This window comes from Dermochelys coriacea, chromosome 1 (assembly GCF_009764565.3).
Source record: "Dermochelys coriacea isolate rDerCor1 chromosome 1, rDerCor1.pri.v4, whole genome shotgun sequence".
Lineage (NCBI taxonomy): Eukaryota > Metazoa > Chordata > Testudines > Dermochelyidae > Dermochelys > Dermochelys coriacea.
This window is the reverse complement of record NC_050068.2, coordinates 325,040,613-325,059,967: the sequence shown is the minus strand read 5'-3', so window position 1 is coordinate 325,059,967 and position 19,355 is coordinate 325,040,613. Positions and strand designations below refer to the sequence as shown.

At 43.1% G+C, this 19,355-nt stretch overlaps 1 protein-coding gene across 5 annotated transcripts in view; it reads left to right on the top strand.

The window, feature by feature from the left end:
• Positions 1–1,981: 1,981 nt before the first annotated feature.
• Positions 1,982–19,355, top strand: part of ERGIC2 (ERGIC and golgi 2) — a 47,178-nt gene continuing 29,804 nt past the window's right edge. For 2 of the 5 annotated variants that reach the window (XR_006275561.1, XM_038400036.2), the window contains exons 1-6: positions 1,982–2,323; positions 12,364–12,411; positions 13,115–13,163; positions 13,950–14,095; positions 16,840–16,948; positions 18,956–19,002. Coding sequence is in view for 3 of the 5 variants with exons in the window: in XM_038400036.2 (XP_038255964.1) it covers positions 13,990–14,095; positions 16,840–16,948; positions 18,956–19,002 (262 nt within the window). In the remaining 2 variants the exon portion in view is untranslated. The remainder of the gene's footprint in view (positions 2,324–12,363; positions 12,412–13,114; positions 13,164–13,949; positions 14,096–16,839; positions 16,949–18,955; positions 19,003–19,355) is intronic. The other 3 variants (XM_043496777.1, XM_043496770.1, XR_006275562.1) reach the window with 3 other exon arrangements.

Here is a 19,355-nt window from a genome sequence, read left to right as displayed (position 1 = left end):
CCAAGCGAGGGGGCATGGTGGCATCATTTGAGCTCCCCGCCTCAGGTGCCAAAATGTTGTGGACCGGCCTTGGCTGTTCCTCCCCAAACAGCCTGGCGTGGCTCCACCCACACTCCTCCCCCAGGCCCTTTCCCACATTGCAGTTCCTTCCTGCTCTTCCATAGTAACCCAGGTTGGCTGCGGCTAGGGTGGGCTGGCATTGGTGTTCCACCAGGACTCAGGGCAGATGGTGCTGGGGCCACGCTGCCCACCTGGCACTTGGGGCACTGAGACCATGCTGCCCGCAGCTCTGGGGCTGGTGGCACTCCAGGGCTGGAGTTGGGGGCCCGCCCAGAGCTCTGGGGTCCTCTGGGCCCCTGCAGGGGAGGGAGGGCAGAAGGGGAGGGTGAGGAGCAGGGCCTTGGGCAGAAGGGAAGGGGCCAGGGGCTAGCCTCCCCAGTGGCTGGTTCACCATAGGGTGGCTTTCCACATCCAAAAGTTCTGCAGCCACTGCTTGTCATCCCAGACTTGCATAACACCGAGATCCATTCATTCAGTGCTCGTTTCCCGAGTGCAAAAGCGACGGTCCACTATGTGCAGCTGCTCCATAAATGCCATAAGTAATCTGGTGTTTCCTTCCATGGCACACAACAGGACAGACAACTCTGAATCCTGTTCAGATTGGGAGCTCATGACATACTGCATGACCATCTGCGATGTGTTAATGACAACAGTAGAGAGCAGTGCAGAATCCATCCTTTCACACGGTGATGGAGAGTGCACAGTACACATGGGCCATTGAAAAAATGCCACAAAACACAGTCGGAAGCCCACAGAGTTCTGGGATGGAAAACAATGCATCATGGGACATTGAGCCTGCCCCATAACGTCCTGTGATCCACTCTGCCTTCCCAGAAGTCCTACCTGCAGAAGGTGGAGAGTAGTATCATGGGTTAGCTACTCACAGTGCACTGCTCTCTCTGTTGATATTAGAGCACCAATTGTGGACACGCTTTGCAGAAAGAGGAAGCGTTGTGCAAACATGCAATAGTGATGTTATTATGACACTTTTCGAAAAGTCTGTAGTGTAGACCAGTGGTTCTCAAAGCCAGTCCGCTGCATGTTCAGGGAAAGCCCCTGGTGGGCTGGGCTGATTTGTTTACCAACCGTGTCCGCAGGTTCGGCCGATCGTGGCTCCCGCTGGCTGTGGTTCACCGCTCCAGGCCAATGGGGGCTGAGGGAAGCCAAGTGGGCTGAGGGATGTGCTGGCTGCCATTCCCGCAGCCCCCATTGGCCTGGAGCAGCGAACCGCGGCCAGTGGGAGCCGCGATCGGCCGATACCTGTGGATGCGGCAGGTAAACAAACTGGCCTGGCCCGCCAGGGGCTTTCCCTGAACATGCGGCAGCCCGGCTTTGAGAACCACTGGTGTAAACAAGGCCACACTGTCTCTACGGTTCACATGGGTCACCTTTTCAAGCTTTTCTCTGCAACCATGGCTAAAAACTCAATTGAAAGCTGAGATTCTCACTGAACTGTCGAAGTCTGGGGCTTTAAGAAAAGCACCAAACAGCACAAGACTCATAGCGCAAGACTCACAATAAAATCATGAGTGCTGTGTTAGCAACACTGGATCCCTCACCCCTGCAATGCCGTCGGGCAGGCAGTTGAGAGGAGGTGGCTAGCCCCAGTTTTCCCTCACTAGCAGCAGCCCAGTCGGGAGGGAGCGGTTTTGGGGGACAGGAGCAGATGGCAGGATGCTGCATCACCAAGGCTCATGCTCTTATCAAGAGTTTCATGCTATTGGGTGATTTCCTTTAGCCCCCAGCTCCGGGAGTCCTGGGATTTTGTAAGAATCGCAGCTCCTTTAAAAAAAAAAAAAACAAAACCAAAAGCTGTTTCCAGTCTTTGGAGTGTGGGGGGGGGAGCCTGGAAACGCGACCCCCCCAGAGGCTCTGTTAAGCCAGCAGACAAGGAGCGGAAGCTGCTACTGTCAATCGGATCAATCGCGGCATTTGAGCGGCTGGATCCCGACGCAGGAGCAGCGGGCGGGTCCCGCCACCCGGCCGGGCCGCGTGCCTAGGGTGGGTCGTGAAGGGAGAAGGAAACGCCCCGGCTAGAAGCGAGGAGGAAAACCATAGAGCGCGGCCTCAGCGGAGTGCTAGACAGGCACATTCTCGGGCCCTTCCAGCCGGCCCGTCTCGGTGCTTGCTAGGCGTAAGGCACGCGCGGCCTTCTCATTGGCCCGGAAGACACCCGCTCCGGACCTGGAGACGCAGGCACGGGGCTGCCGGAGTCGAGCGTCGGGAAGAGCTCACCGCTGCCCGGTCACTGGCCGGCCGGGAGGTAGGCGCCTGTCCCCGTTCCCAGCCGCTCTGCCCCTCAGCTCCGCCGGTGTCCCCGCCCTGAGCCCCCTCCCCGCGTATCCTTCACCCCCTCCCGTCCCCGCGGATCCTCCACCCCGCGCCCCCTCCCCTCGGATCCTCCACCCCGCGCCCCCTCCCCGCGGATCCTCCGCCTCCTCCCCTCGCCTCCTCCCCGCGGATCCCCCATCCCCGCACCCCTCCTTACCCCGAGCCCCCTCCCCCTGTACTCTTGCTCACCCTGAGCCCCCTTTCGACATATCCCTCAACTCCCTCCCCACCCTGAGTCCCCTCCCCATGTATCCTTCTAAACCCATATCCCTACTCACTATGATCCCCCCCATGTATCTCCTAAATCCCATACCCCCTCTCCCTCTCCCCACCCGTATCCCTCCCCACCCTGAACCCTCTCCCCTGTACCCTTCCAAACCCATATCCCTTTTCACTCTGAGCCCCCCCCACATATCCTCCAAACCACCATAACCCTGAGCTCTCTCCCTATGTATCCCCATACCCCTCCTCACCCTGAGGCCCCTCCCCACCCGGAGCCCCCTCCCCACATATCCCTAAATGCTGTAACCTTCCCCATCCTCACATATTCCCAAACCCTGTATCCTCACCCTGAGTCCCCTCCCCACTTTTCCCCCAAACCCTGTATTGCTCCCCACCCTGAGCCCCCTCTCCATGTATCCCCAAATCCCCATATTGCTCCCAGCTCTGAGTCCTCTCCCTATCCACCAAGCTGCATACCCCTCCTCACCCTGAGCCCCTGTCCCTTGCATCTCCCTACCCCCAATCCCTCCACACCCTGAATCCCCTTTGCCAAGCCCCCTTCCCATGTATCTCCCAAATCCCCTTCACTACGCCTCATTCTGAGCCTACACCCATGTATACCCCAAACCCAAGTCCCTGAGCCCCTTGCCCTTGCATCCTCTTGCCCCATGGATCCCTCATCCTGAGCCCTGTGTCCCTGCCTCTCTTCCTGAAACTCCTGTATCCCCAACACATCGTGTCTCCTCTTCTCACCCTGAGCCCCATATATCCCTGACATTTCCATTTCCCTGCTTCTGTCTTCCCCACAACATGCCTTTTCCCTCACCCTATATATCCTGCTGTCTCCCATATCCCTTTCTCAGCCCCTCTCACTCCCTCCACCTGTAACTTTCCTCTCCCTTTCTCAACTCCTTGCTCCTATCTCTTTCTCCAAAGATCCCCTTCTTAGCCCTGGCTAGCTCCCTTCCCCCATATGTTCTTCTTGACCCTAGCTTCCCCCCCTTTTCCTCCCCCACATCAGATTATATCTCCTGCACACCCCTTCACCTCATTTTTTCTCCTCCCCCATCTTCTTATCACCCCCATCCTTCTCCTCCCCCTCTTTCATCCTCCTACTTGTTCCTCTACGCATTCCCTTCATCCCTCCCTTCATCCCCGTCTTACCATCTCCCATTTTTCTTGTCTCCTTGCCCCCCCCCCCCCGGCATAATGAGTGTTTGTGGCTCTTGTAGTTCCCCTTTTACCAAGAATAATAATCCTAAACACATCTTGCTTGCCCCTTCTCACTGACAATCTCAAAGTGCCTCGCTAACATTAATGAATTGAGCCCCATATCACTGTCTGCTGCTATTGTAATAGTTTTTGGGGTTAAATTCAGTGGTAGTTGCGTGGCTTGCCAGAATTTGAATTTGCTGTTATGCATTCCACCTACAGTTTTCAGATTTGTTCCTAATGTCAAGTGCATAATATTTTCATTTAAAAGAAAAGTATGAAGAGAAGTCTCCAAATTTGTTTCATAATTCGATCACTTTGTTCATCCCCCATGTGCCTGTTTCGTTCCCTTTGATATCTTCAGCATAGTTGCAATATTCCAGGCTGTGCACGCTCACATACATGTGAATGTACATACCTATTACTGGGCTAAACTGCATAATAACATCCTAGTTCTCAGAAATTGTTTTCTCTGTCCCGTTTCTTTTGTGACTTGCTTAAAATCTACAGATTTGAGACCTTGTAGGTGACTTCCCTCCCCCCTCCCACATACCAGGGGCTGCACAAATCACTGATGGCTTTTTTTTTTAAAAAAGCAAGACTGTTACTTTCTTGTTTAGATGAGTTAATCCTATTCTCAAATTGTGGTATAGGTTCTGTTAAATATTGTAGTTTACTAAATCTGTGTAGAAAGAAGACAGTAGGGAAGGGCCAGTTCTTTTCCTTTGAGCATAATAAACCTCTGACATGTTTCAGTCTTTGCCAGGTGGATTTCATCTTTCTTCTCCATTCCCTTTATCTAATGATGAAGGTAACTTGGCAGTTGCTGATTAGCTGGTGAAGGTAATTCGGCAGTTGCTGATAGGCTGCAGTCTCTTTGAGGTGTGTTTGAAAGAGCACAGATTTAAGATGCATTATGGTTAGTGTGTATGCTGAGTTATGCAACTGAATGTTATTACAGTTAAAGTGTTTTCACTGTTTTATCTTGGTTTCAGAAAAATAATCTTACTGCAATATTTTGTTTCCATAAAATTTTATGGAGATGGCTGTGTCTTAAAAAAAAAAAAAAAAAAACCTGTGGTTTTGCTAGTGATGCATAGCATCAAGCAATCTGGCAGATCCAGATCCTTGGTGATGTAAAGCCAACCACTGTATCTCTCTGACTATTGTTCCATCTAGCCCGCATTGTAGGGAACATTTCAGGGGGCAAAGGGAGTTGGGCCAAGATAATCTCTGGCTGCAGAATGGCACCTTATGGCATTGGCTGCTGGACATAAGAGCCTTAAGAATGCTGTAACTTGCACTGGGAGCCAGCTGGCTCCAGGATAAGGAGAATGCAAGTCACATGAAGTCATATTTGCCCCAGTCTTGTGGCTACTGTAGCCGATGTTGCTCTTTTTTCCTATGGTCTCTGTTTTGTGTGTGAATTCAGTTAATCATTGTCCAAATAGCACCAGGGTCACCAAATCGTCACCAAAATGCCCAAGACAGACTGACCAGTATTCAATGAGAACTTAATTGTGTTCCTGTTTGGGTCCCCCTTCACAAATCAGCTTTTTCCAGAGCCCTGAAAGACTGGAGCTACTCCCCTTTTCCACGGATTTGTTTTCTGTTCCTTCTAATTTTTAGTTCTCTTTCTGAAATTTAAATATCTTATTTAATACCAAGAGGAATTGCTTTTCAAACTTTACTCACTTTGGCGCTCACATTGAGGTTCCCTTGTCTGATGAACTTGCTCTGCCCTCTAAAATATTGGAAATGGGAGTAACTCTGTATTCATATTTTATATCATAGCTTGTCTTTTCCCACATATTTATCAGGTTTCCTTAGGCCTTGGGTTCAGGGTTGCATAGAATTTTTCAGTCTCTTTTTTCTGCTCTGTAAATGTTGGATATTTGGTAGAATGATCTCAAGTTTCAATCCTTTTGAAAGGGAGGTGATGCAGTTCTAGAATTTTTCTCTGAGGCAGTATTGATAATAACAAAACGGTTAGTACTGATCAAAATATATCCCTGCAAAGAATGTGTCCGTTAGTCATCTTAGTTCCCGGCAAGCAACTTTATGCCTGAAGATTATGAGATGCTCAGTTCCCCTTGGATAATGTCATAAGAATGGCCATACTGGGTCAGACTAACGGTCCATCTAGCCCAGTATCTGTCTTCTGGAGTTCCCAATGCCAGATGCTTCAGAGGCAATGAATAGAACAGGGTAACTGATCAAGTGATCCATTCCCTGTTGTCCAGTCCCAACTTTTGGCAGTGAGAAGTTTAGAGACACCCAGAGCATGGGATTGCATCCCTGATCATCTTGGCTAATAGCCATTGATACACCTATCCTCCATGAACTAATCTCATTTTTGTTTGAACCCAGTTATACTTTTGGCCTCCACAGCATCCCCTGGCAATGAGTTCCATAGGCTGTCTGTGCATTGTGTGAAGAAGTACTTCCTTATGTTTGTTTTAAACTGGCTGCCTATTAATTTTTTCCTTTTTTGAAATAGGGAGACCAGAACTGCATGCAGTATTCAAAGTGTGGGTGTACCATGGATTTATATAGAGTCTTATTACTGTTTAATTTAATTTATCAGTTTGTTCCCAAATCTCCTTTACTGACATCTCAATCTGGGAGAGTTCCTCAGATCTGCCATTTTAAAAGAATGGGTCAGGTGTGGGAATTTCTCTCATCCTCTGCAGTGATGACCGATGAAAAGAGTTCATTTAGCTTTTCCGCAATGGCCTTGTCTTCCTTCAGGGTTCCTTTAGCGCCTTGACTGTGTGGTGTCCCCACTGATTGTTTGGCACACTTCTGATGTATGTAAACAAAAATTTTTTTGCTGTTAGTTTTTGTGTCTTTTGCTAGTTGCTCTTTAAATTCTTTTTTGGACTGCCTAATTATACTTTTTTACTTAACTTGCCAGAGTTTATGCTCCTTTCTATTTTTCTCAGTAGGATTTGACTTCCAGTTTTTAAAGGATATCGTTTTGTCTCTAACTGCTTCTTTTACTCTATTGTTTAGCCCTGCTAGCATTGTTTTGGTCCTCTTACTGTTTTTTGGTTTTAAGTTGGAGTATACATATAGTTTGAGCCTCTATTATGGTGTTTTTAAATGGTGTCCATGCAGCTTTTAGGCATTTCACTCTTGTGACTATTCCTCTAATTTCCATTTAACTAGCCTCCTCATTTTTGTATACTTTCTTATTTTAAGTTAAATGAGTATCTACAAATTTTATCTCTTCATCCTGTCCTGAGGTGGCATGTTCCTAGTCAATATTGGGATAGTTGTAAGCCCCCCTTATTATTAGGTTTTATGTTTTGTAGCCTCTCTAATCTTCCTGAGCATTTCAGTCACCATCACCATCCTGGTCAAAAGAAAAGGAGTACTTGTGGCACCTTAGAGACTAAGGTCAGGTGTTCGGTAGTATATTCCTATTGCTATACTCTTTTATTATTCAAGCGTGGAATTTCCATCCATAGTGATGCTATGATACTGTTTGATTAATTGAAGACTTTTATTATTTTTGACGGTATGCTTTCTTTTTTTCCATATTATGCCACTCCCCCACCAACATAAGCTACTCTGTCATTCCTATATGTTTTGTACCCTGGTATTGCTGTGTTCCATTGATTGTCCTTGTTCCACCAACTTTCTGGGATGTGCATTATATCAGTATACTCATTTAATACCAGGCACTCAAGTTCACCCATCTTAGATTTCATGCATTTGTATACAAGCACTTATAAAATGTGTCACTATTTAGTTGTCTCCCTTCATGTGATGTAATTGAATGGGACTCTTTTTCATTTGACTGTCTCTTCAGCTCCTATCTGAACTCTATCAACTTCTATCCTCTCCTCTTTACTAAGATATAGAGTATACCTGTTAGTAAATCCTCCCTTAAGGAATATGTTTGTCTGAACTGTGTGCTTCTCTACATCTGTTGGCTTTCCCCCAACTCTTAGTTTTAAAATGCCTCTATGACCTTTTTATTTTTACATGCTAGTAATCTGGCTAGTACATCCTTCCTGTCTAAGCTTCTCCTTTCTCAAAAGGTTCTCCAGTTCCTAATAAACCTAAATCCTTCCTCTGAACGTGATCATCTCATCCACACATTGAGATCCTTCAGTTCTGCCTGTCTGACTGGCACTGTGCATAGCATTGCAACCATTTCAAAAAATGCCACTAGGGAGGTCCTGGACTTAAATCTCCTACCTAGCTGCCTACATTTGGCCTCTAGGGCCTCTTTCCTACCTTCCTCTGTGTCATTGGTACTTAAATGTACCACAACCATCACTTAAATGTGCCTCCTCCCCAGTACTGCACATACATCCGTCTAGATGTCTCGAGAGGTCTGCAACCTTTGCACCCGGCAGGCAATTCATCATGTAGTTCTCCCAGTCATCACAAACACAACTAACTCTCTGTATTTTAATAGTCAAATCCCTGATTATTATTGTCTCTTCCTAATAACAGGGATCCCCTCCCCTGGAGAGGTATCCTCAGTGCGAGAAAATACCATAACATAATCTGAAACTGTGGGATCATTTCCCTCTGCTCTAGCCTGATGTTTTCCTTCCCCAAGACTTTCATCCTCTTCAAAGCACAGTGGCTGTTGGACTGGGTGTTAGACTGCTCTAATGTGGCCCAGAAGGTCTTATTTGTGTACCTCTGTTTCTCTTTGCTCCTTCAGTTCAGCCTCTCTTGTCTCAAGCCCATACTTATCTCCAAGGGGAATGGAGCTGCTTGCACCAAATGCACACATGCCACCTGCCCACACTCAGGTATATCATACATGCTGCATTCAGTCCACTCTGCTGCTGCACTTCTGCCTGCATTATTTTTACTCTTGCAGATTGTGGTTTTTCGTGTTTGTTTTTTTTGAGGGGGCATTTATTACTCTAAGTTTATCATGTAATAAACATTCTATCTAGCTTTCATGCTCCCTCTCTAAACTCCTTGTCAAAACTGCCCTGCTCGTTGCTCCTGTTCACTAGCTCCTCTAGTTGCATAGGAGCTGGCTGTCAGTGTCTGTGTTCTACAGCTAGGCACTTTGTGCCAGGTACTGTACACCTCTCCCAAAATGTCTACACCCTTTGAAATCTATTGACCAATTTACTTTTTCCTTTCAAAACTGAAATCAGTATGGGTGTCTTCTGCAGTGTTTAAGGGCCTGATTCTCTACTCATACTATAGAGTAATCAGTGGAGTAATAGTGGTGTAAATGAGAAGGAAAATCCAGCCCTACCATTCTGATTTGGTAGCATCACAGATGCAAATGACTACACAAAGTACAAGGCAGGGGAGAGACTCAAGCCCTGAAAGTGAGAAGGGAATATTCCAAGATTAAAATGACCAATTGGAAACATTTACCAGTGCTTTGTTCAGTCTTGTTTTAAATGCATTTGGCTTCCATCCTTTTCCTTTGAAGGCTATTGCTCATTGTATCAGTTCTTATCCTTAGCAAATTTCTTCTGATATTCAGTCTACATTTTCCTTTTGATTAATGCATCCCACCCTTTTTGATATTGCTGTAACAGCAGTCTTAGGCCCTGGTCTTGGAAAACTTGTGCACACACAGGAGAAGTCCCATATGAATTGCAGTTAAGTATGTGCATAGACCTTTGCAGAACTGAGGTCTTAAAGATAAACTGCAAATCCTTTAAAAAAGTTTTAATGTCCTTTATGCTCTTTTATGTTGTATAAAGACTGCTTAAATCAGTGGTTCTCAACCCACAGCCTGCAGTCCACTTGCGGCCCAATCAGCACACAGCTGCGACCCATGTGACATCCTCATGGCCATACAGTATATATATTGTGTGGATGTGGCCCACGTAACCCACAGAGAGGTGCATATGTGGTCCAGAATGGTAAATAGGTTGAGAACCACTGGCTTAAATTCTTCAGATTCCTCTGGCCACCCCTCTTTTCCCTCCTGGAAGTATCAGATCCTCTCTTCCCAGTGTGGGGCCTTCTGTGCAGCAATTTTTGTTTGTGTCGAAGCACTGTAAAGCTGTAGAAATATCTGTAGTGCTAGCACAGAGAAATCATAATAATTCCACTGTGTTCAGTGCTCTCCGTGCTTGTATCCCTGGGGAAGGACTTGCCCAGTAATTTTTATTGGAACCAATAAAGTTCTCTCCAAATAGCATAGTTCAGGAAAAAGAACAGTGCATCTTTTCATATACATCGTTAATGGTTTTTATTAGGACTGTCAATTAGTCAGTTAACTCACACGATTAACTCAAAAAAATCGTGATTAATCACATTGTTAAACAATAGAATACCAATTAAAATGTATTAAATATTTGTGTATTTTTCTAAATTTCCAAATGTATTGATTTCTGTTACACAGAATACAAAGTGTACAGTGCTCACTATATTTTTATTTTTGATTACAAATATTTGCACTGTAAAAATGAAAGACAAAAGAAATAGTATTTTTCAGTTCACCTCATACAAGTACTGTAGTGCAGTCTCTTTATTATGGAAGTGTAACTTACAAATATAGGTTTTTTTTGTTTGTTACATAACTGCACTCAAAAACAACCTAATGTAAAACTTTAGAGCCTACAAGTCCACTCAGTCCTACTTATTCAGCCAATTGCTAAGACAAACAAGTTTGTTTACATTTACAGGAGATAATGCTGCCCACTTCTTGTTTACAATGTCACCTGAAAGTGAGAATAGGCATTCGCATGGCACTTTTGTAGCTGGTGTTGCAAGGTATTTACGTGCCAGATATGCTAAACATTCGTATGCCCCTTCAGGCTTTGGCCACCATTCCAGAAAACATGCTTCCATGCTGATGATGCTCGTAAATAAATAAATAATAATTAAAAAATAGTGTGTTAATTAAATTTGTGATTGAACTCGTTGTGGGAGAATTGTATGACTCCTATTCTGTTTTACCTGCACACATCCTGCCATATATTTCATGTTATAGCAGTCTTGGATGATGACTCAGCACATGTTTGTTTTAAGAACACTTTCACAGCAGATTTGACAAAATGCAAAGAAGGTACCAATGTGAGATTTCTAAAAATAGCTACAGTACTCGACCCAGGGTTTAAGAATCTAAAGTGCCTTCCAAAATCTGATTGGGATGGAGTGTGGAGCATTGCTTTTAGAAGTCTTAAAAGAGCAACACTCCGATGCAGAAACTACAGAACCCGAACCACCAAAAAAATGAAAACCAATCTTGTGCTGGTGGCATCTGACTCAGATGATGTAAACGAACATACGTTGGTCCACTCTGCTTTGGATTGTTTTTGAGCAAAACCCGTCAACAGCATGGACACATGTCCCCTGGAGTAGTGGTTGAAGCATGAAGGGACATATTTACGTGCCAGATGCACTAAAGATTCATATCATGAGATGCCAGGTACAACAGTGCCATGTAAATGCCTGTTCCCACTTTCAGGTGACGTAAACAGGAAGCGGGCAGCATTATCTCCTGCAAATTGTAACCAAAGTTGTTTGTCTGAGCGATTGGCTGAAGTAGGACTGTGTGGACTTGTAGGTTCTAAAGTTTTACATTACTTTATTTTTGAATGCAGTTACTTTTTTGTGTACAATTCTACATTTGTAAGTTCAGCTTTCATGATAGAGATTGCACTACAGTACTTGTATTACATGAATTGACAAATACTTTGTTTTTTACTGTGAAAATATTTGTAATCAAAAATATAAAGTGAGCACTATACACTTTGTATTTTGTGTTGTAATTGAAATCGATGTATTTGAAAATGTAGAAAACATCAAAAAATATTTAAATAAATGGTATTCTATTATTAAGAGCATGATTAATGGTGCGATTTAATTTTTTTAATTGCTTGACAGCCCTACTTTTTATTCTTCCATAGTTGTAATAATGACTAGTTAGCAAGGAATTCATTCACAGTATCTCCCACCTTTATTTGCACTCACTAGAAAAATGTCTTTTATAGTAAAGGAGGTAGTCACAACTTGTATTAAGTTGTAATTAGCTAAAATTATAATACTGAATAGTTTTCTTCCCCTGCCCCCCCCCCCCCCACACACACACCAGCATTGCCCACTCCAGCCTCTTTTCTCTATCTCCACCTCTTCTACTTGTTCTACTCCCACCCTTGTCTCCAACCTGGATCGATTTCTCTCACGCTCACACACCATTGCCCACTCTAGCCTCTTTCTCTTCTTGCTCCGCTCCCATCCCTGGCTTCAACCTGGATTATCAAATTTCTGGGCATTTTTGAAAGTAGATCCACATTGCAACTCAGGCAAAAGGCACAGTAAGGGCAGCAGCTTCATTGGGGCTTCACTTGCCTTAATGGTCATATGCATTGTACATGCACATGCCCATTAGACAATAGTAGGAGGGTGAGCATGTGTGGAAGCAAAAAGGGCATGTTTGGAGGCTGGGCAGATTCTCTCAGCGCTGAAGATTGTCATGCACATGTGAACTTTGTAATTTCAAGATTTTTATGGGCATGGATGCATTGCTGATAAATGAAATAGCCACACAGATTATGACTTGTTTGGGATTCCTTCTTTTTGTTTTAGAACCTCGCTTCAAAATACCTAAGAACATCAAGAGAGACAAAAGTCAAAGTAAGACAACCTATCTGCTGATCTTTTTTGGATACTGATGCAAAACTATAAATATCTGTGGCGTTTAAAATATTGTGTGTTAGATTCTCTGATATGTAATATGTTCTTCTTCAGCACTCCCCACCAACTGCTTCATCCATTGTCCCATTCCAGCACCACTCCCACCCTACTTAATTCCCCTTTACACCTGACTTTCCCTAACAATCCCCTTGTCTTCCACTCATCTTCACTCTCCTGATCTGCTCCAGCCTCTCCTCCTTCCCCTCTTCTCTTCCCACTTACTTGTTGGCATCCTCATCTTTCTGGCCTGCAAACCCTCTCACACCACTGACCTGTTTCAGCCATCCTTCCTCCACTCTCAACCTGCATAAATTATGCTATAGGCATTTAAGGAAAACTCAGAACAAGGGAGGTTTCAGAGTAGCAGCCGTGTTACTCTGTATTCGCAAAAAGAAAAGGAGTACTTGTGGCACCTTAGAGACTAACAAATTTATTAAAGCTTATGCTCTAATAAATTTGTTAGTCTCTAAGGTGCCACAAGTACTCTTTTTCTTTTTTCAGAACAAGGGAGAGAGTCAGGGCAGCAGCTTTATTTTCCCAGTGGGCATATGCACATAATTTGCTTATGACTTTTGGGGCAGTCTTAGGAGTCTGGACATGTACAGGTTAACAGGTTACTTTGGATTCTGTTCTTTCTTTTTAGTACGTCACTCCACCTTACCTAAGAACAGCAAGACAGTCATCCGGACAAGGTAAGACAACTCGTGTGCTGCGGGTTTGTGTGAGTTAATTCAAAAGCATAGGCATGTGGGAAGTTGATTGATTGTGACCTGTGTTAGAATTTGGTGTGCAATTTTCAAGCATGTGTCATGTGCAGTGAAAACAAATGGCTTTACTTCTGTGAGCACAAAAAGATGTGCCTGTATGAGTATCCAGAATATACAAGTTTAAAAAAAAAAAAGGCTTATTTTGACTTCCTTCAAGGAACTTTTGTCGGTGAACAATTTTTAGTTGCACATTGGTCTGTGAATGAATTTTACACTATGAATTATTCTGCTTTTTCACTAGTAGTGATCCAAATTATTGACAGGATGATTCTTTCTTAAGCATACAGTACAAATCTGCCTTAGCTGAACATGGGGGCGCTATGAGCAGTGTGGAATCCTTCTGAGTCCTATGTAGCATGTGAGACATTCTCCGTTAGTTAAGGCACTGGCTTCATTCGCTGTCAGAGGTTTGGCTTTAGTACATTTAACTTAGAACTGACTTTAATCTTAATTAACTGCAATATCTGTCAATAATGATGATCATTTAGTTGTGTAAAATGGAAAGAATATATTGTAATGAATGTTGAATGCGTTACGTTGCATCTTTCATCAAAAGATTTCCAAGTGTAAATTATTCACTGATTGTTAAGATCATCTAGGCTGACCCCCTGCATAACGCAGACCATAGAATTTATTCCTATAATCAGTCAGTTTTAGGGCTGAAGCTGGATTGTTGGTGTCTCTAATTGGAACAAGTTATTCTCAATATAGAGTGAATATATGAAGGAGGAAGTGGGGGAATCTGCTGAAGATGAGGCGACTGAATCGGAAGAAGACCCTGAATTTGATGAAAGAGTTGGATGCCTTTCCAAAGGTTCCTGAGAGCTATGTGGAGACTTCAACAAGTGGTGGAACAGGTAAGCCTTACTGAGACACTGGTGATGCCTGGCCTGATTAATGTGGTGAGTCTCTTTAGCACATTTTGGTAGTAAATATTTCAGTTGAGGGAAGACATGAGTTTACAAATGTGGATTTAAAAGACCTATATGGTGCCGTAGCTAATCCCTTTCAGATGATGGCTCAATTTGTTTCTCCTGCTGTTGGACAAAATGTATGAACCTGTCACGTGGGAAATTCTGTCCAGTAGTTAAGAATCAAGCAGATGTAAGGGGTATATATGCACCTATGATATAAATTAACAAAATGAGCTTTAGAGAGAGTTATGAATTTACCTCCCCCCCCAACATACTGTACATACTTTCTAAATGGAATAGAATTGAAGTGTACTGTAGCTACACTAAAATAAGACTGTCTATTGTGTCCCTCCTTCCAAAGCCTGCACTTGTGGAGTCCCACAAGGATTGGTCTTTTCCCCTATCCTGTTCAACATCTATACAAAGCCATGACAATGTGAAACAGCATGGACTGAAATACCAGCGATACACAAGTGATATCCAGCTCTATATCACTTTAACATCAGATGCAAAAAGAATAATCTTCCCTAACTATTCTCTTTGGAAGACTGAGGCAATGTTAGCAGGGTGAGGGAAGCACTCAGTAATTCTGTAATACCCCCTCCACTGAAGGTATTTGTGCAGACTACAGCCTCCGTGTTCACCTGGGCTCCTCTCATTTCTATCTATAGGTGTCAGACCAGACCAAAGTCATGGTTCTAACTGGCGATGCACAGCATGTGTCACAAATGAACCTCAGACATCTTTACTGTATTTCTGTGTGTATTCATAATAGCATGACTTTATGCATAATTTCACAGTCACAATGAGGAGATATGCAATGCACATCTTGGATTAGAAATTGACCGTTAATCCAGTTTTTGGTACTTTCTAATGTGTTCTTTTGCTCAGTCAAACACAAAGTGGGCTGAGTTTTGTGCATCTCTAATTATTACAAAAAGAAGCTGGCAGCCTTGTTACTGGATTGATATGCACAAGTGACTTCCACAGGTTACCTCTTCTTCTTGAATGAGTGGTGCATATTATTTCTCTTATTTGTTTTTCTTGGCTGAGACTAAAAGCATAAATCTGTGATATGAAAGCCCAGGTTGTATAAGCCTGATTGGTACCAAGGCATTTCGTGCCCCCTAGGCATTTCTTGTCCAGTCTTAACCATTTTAAGTTAGAGAAAGGTATGTGGGGTCTGCCACAGTTCAGGGCAACTGCACCTATATTCCCCCTCCATCCACTCTAGGCTCCCAGCTCTTCAGCTGTCACGCACTTTAGCAGACAGCTGCATCCATCTCCCTGCAGATTGTGGTTTTTCCAGGCTGCACAGTTCCCTGCCTACTGTGTGGTATTCCCAGCAAGCCAGACTGCCTAAACAGGCCAGCATCTGCACTTTGTTTGTTTTCTCTCTGGAGGCTATATGAATAGCGTAAATGCCAGAAGTTGTATGTTACCACCCAGCTTTTTTTAAGCAAACTCATTTATTCTTAAGGGAAAAGCATTACAGGGAAAACATTATAAATATTAAAGAACCTACACACATTCTATAAAGCTTACTAGAGGTCACCCAACTCTGACCTCAGGCTCCAGTAGGTATCAGCCTTTCCACGAGGATTGGGGCCTTGCCTGGGGCAGAAGGTCCTGTCCATTTGCTGGCCCAGTAAGGAGGTTTTGAGTCCATTTAAACTCAGACTATTTATCCAAAAGTCTCTTCTTTGTCTGTTTTTCAGGGGAGAATCCAGTTTTAACTAGTATATGTGAGCTTCCAAGGAGCTGGTGCATTGCTGTGGGGGTTGCAACCTTGCTGATTTGCCTTAATCACCACCAACTGCGTTTAGTTCCTGGAAGAGTTGTGCATGGAGTAGAACACAATCATATATAAACCATTCACTTAAAATAATGGACCTAAAGCTACTTAAACTTAATTCAATAAGGTCTCCCAAAGGTATACAGGAAATGATCATATCTGTTACAGGGTAATGCTGCAAACATCAGGGTTTACTTTTTATTCAGGCTATTTTAACTAAAGGAAATCTTCTGTGTGAATACCGAAAATCCCAATGGGCTCTGTGTTTAGTACCCTGTGCTATCATTGTGATAGAGCTGGATTTGATTTTCAGGCCCTGTGCATGGTGATGGATATATTGTACACACAATATGCTTAGCCTTTGAGCCTAGGGCAGAGCACCTGGATACCATGATGATGGGGCACTTCTATAAATAAGTAGCTGGGAAGCTCATCTTGCTCTGTGGTTATCTTTGTATTTGAGAAAGGATCAGCAATGATGGACTTAAGCCCATCCAGCATCCCTTATTCATGGAAAGTTACTCTGTGTCATCCTTGAAGTGGAGGGATAAAATTTTTATGGACTCTATGAAATGTTCTCTGAGGACACAGCCCATCATACCCAAAATATATTTTTGGATGGGGACTTTCAGTATTTTTGTTCTTCCTATGTAAATGAGAAAATTGTACAGTTATGATGTGTTTTCTAAGAGAATTTTTGTACTTATGGCTTATTTGTGATAAATATAGTCAAGACCTGAACTCAATAAATTCAGTTATCTGCACAAAAATGCCTTCCTTAAGTATTAAATTCTTTGTATTGTTTTTTTTTTTTTGTAAACACCAGCAGTAAATAACATTTTCTCCATTTCGCCATTTCACCAGCTGATCCTTTTTCTTTTTGATTTCTCAGTTTCTTTAATAGCATTTACAGCTATGGCTTTATTAACCATACTGGAGTTTATGGTGTATCGAGACACCTGGATGAAATATGAATATGAAGTAGACAAGGATTTTACTAGGTAACTTTTATTCCTTAGAATTTCTTTTAAATTTAAGTTGTCTGCATTTCATCAGCTCTTCTGAAAAAGAATGGATTTAAAATATTCTTACCACTCATAAGCAACTACAGTTTGAAATTAAAATGGAAACAGGTGATTTACTTTTTGTTTTGTTGTTTAATATGCTGGGGCCAGGTTCAGTAAGAAAAAGAAACACATCTGCCTTCCATGAAGAGGGAAGAGACTTGCTTTCAATCCAGCAACATTTTGGATGTAGTCTCAGCCAAATCTAATCCTTAAACCCAAGGTTCTGTTCTGGCACTCTTTCAGCATTTTTGTCAGTATGCTTCTTGTTTTGCTTCTGAGTGCAGTTCAGAGTGTTGAAGATTAATTTTAAAGCAATTAGCTATCGACGACCAAGCTATCTGAAGGTTGCCTGTCATCTTACTACATGTCATGACAACCGAGGTTGGCTGGAGATACTCTTGCTGTCAGTTCCATGTGCTTGCCTGATTTTTCTGAGGTGCTACGTGCTCACAACTCCACTTGAAGTCAGTGGGAGCTGAATGTGAAGGCTTTGTGTATTTAAATCCTGTAACCCAATTCACAGATGTGATGTACATTTTTAAAAATTGGTTTAAGTGGTGATTGTGTTATGTCAAAAGTTCAAAGACCTATTTATTCAGAAAAATAATTTCTGTAATAGATTTAAGTGAAATGCATGCAAAATTCAGGTTTTGCACCTCAAAGAAAAATCCATTCGAACAGACTGACATCCTCTTATCGTACACAGTTACATAGCCTTTGGCTCCTTCGTCAAAGTGTCTCTCAAGTTTGGCTGAAAAGCTATCTTGGATGAGTGTAGCAAACCTTTTTAAACTGTGCAACCTGCATCTTGAGTATATATTGGTGAGGAGGTTTCTTTGCAAAGTCACTTAGCCTGCCTGGGCCTCTGTTTTCCATCTGTAAAATGGGATTAATAGCACTATTCACCTCACAAGGGTGTTCTGAGGATAAACGTATTAAATATTGTGAGGTGCTCCAATGTTACTGATATAGAGGCCATATAAGTACCTCAGATAGATAGATAGATAGGAATAGTCCTGATTCATATGACTTTTTTTGTTTTTGTTTGCTGCTTGAAAAGTCCTGGTTTCAAAAAACAGAAGTCTGTACCAAAGGCAACAGCATTTTCTGGCAGCTGGATCCCAATTTGGGTCAGACAGAGCAACTGTTGAATTGTGATCGTTTAGGATTCTCACTGAAATGAAATAAAAACTTGCTCCTGCAGACATAGTCGCCAACTTTGTCTGTTCCCAGGGGTGCTCGACTCCTGCCTCATCTTTTCCCGCCTCCACCTGCCCCCCGCTCCTCCTCCTCCACCCCTGTTCCTTCACCCCCACCAGCACCTTCTGCATGGTGCTGAACAGCTGATCTATGGCGCGTGGAGGAGTTGATTGGTGGGGCTGCCGGTGGGTGCTTAGCACCCACTATTTTTTTTTTTTCCACAGAGTTGGTGCCTATGCCTGGAGATGATAAAAACAAGAAGTAGATGTTCAAATCCTTGCACAGGATTTTAGCTTTGTGACCCCCATGTGCCTCCCATTCCACTAAATTCATTGAGAGCTGTGTGCTCTACAGTCTCATGAAAACATACTTCAAAATTTACTGACAATGGAGACACTGCTTTTCTGCAACCATTGGGCTTTTATAAGAGGTAGCTAAATTCCTGAGCCAGTCATGTTTCGTTTAGTTTTTAAAGTTAATTGCAATATTTAATTTTTCTATGAAACTAATTCTCCCCTTGCCACTTGTCTTGTATTAAAGGCTAAAGTGGTGAATAGGACACTGGGTGACTTTCTAAACTAGTCTCTAAACCTCTCTGCCTATGGGGATAGTATTCACCTGTACTGATATTCATTTTGCCCTTGGAGTGCGTTTCTGTACATATTCTCACATAATTATTTTGTCTTGGCATCTGTACTAAATTTACTTAGTATTGCAAATTTTTGCTTTTTTGTCTTCCAGTAAATTAAGAATCAATATAGATATTACTGTTGCCATGAAGTGTCAATGTAAGTATTCCATCAGCATGATAGTGCTGGTGGTTGTGGTTTTTAAAAAAAATTCGTGTTGCTTTCAGATTAAAAATAACATGCTTATGATAACTTGTTCCGACATCTTGGATATTGATTTTGGCTGTTCAAGAAGAGAGTATGATTGTTCTACATTTTTTTGAGCAATAATATGTAGCTTATTCCTGAGTCACAGGATTGGGCATAGTTAACTGAGAGTAGACAGGAGCAATTTATCAAAGTCGTAAGTCAGGCAGATCATAAACTTGCTCTGCTGTTTGGTGGCATTTACAACAAAACTAAGACAGAGAGAGGGTTAGTTTCATGCTGAGGTTGGCCATGTTCAGTCAGTG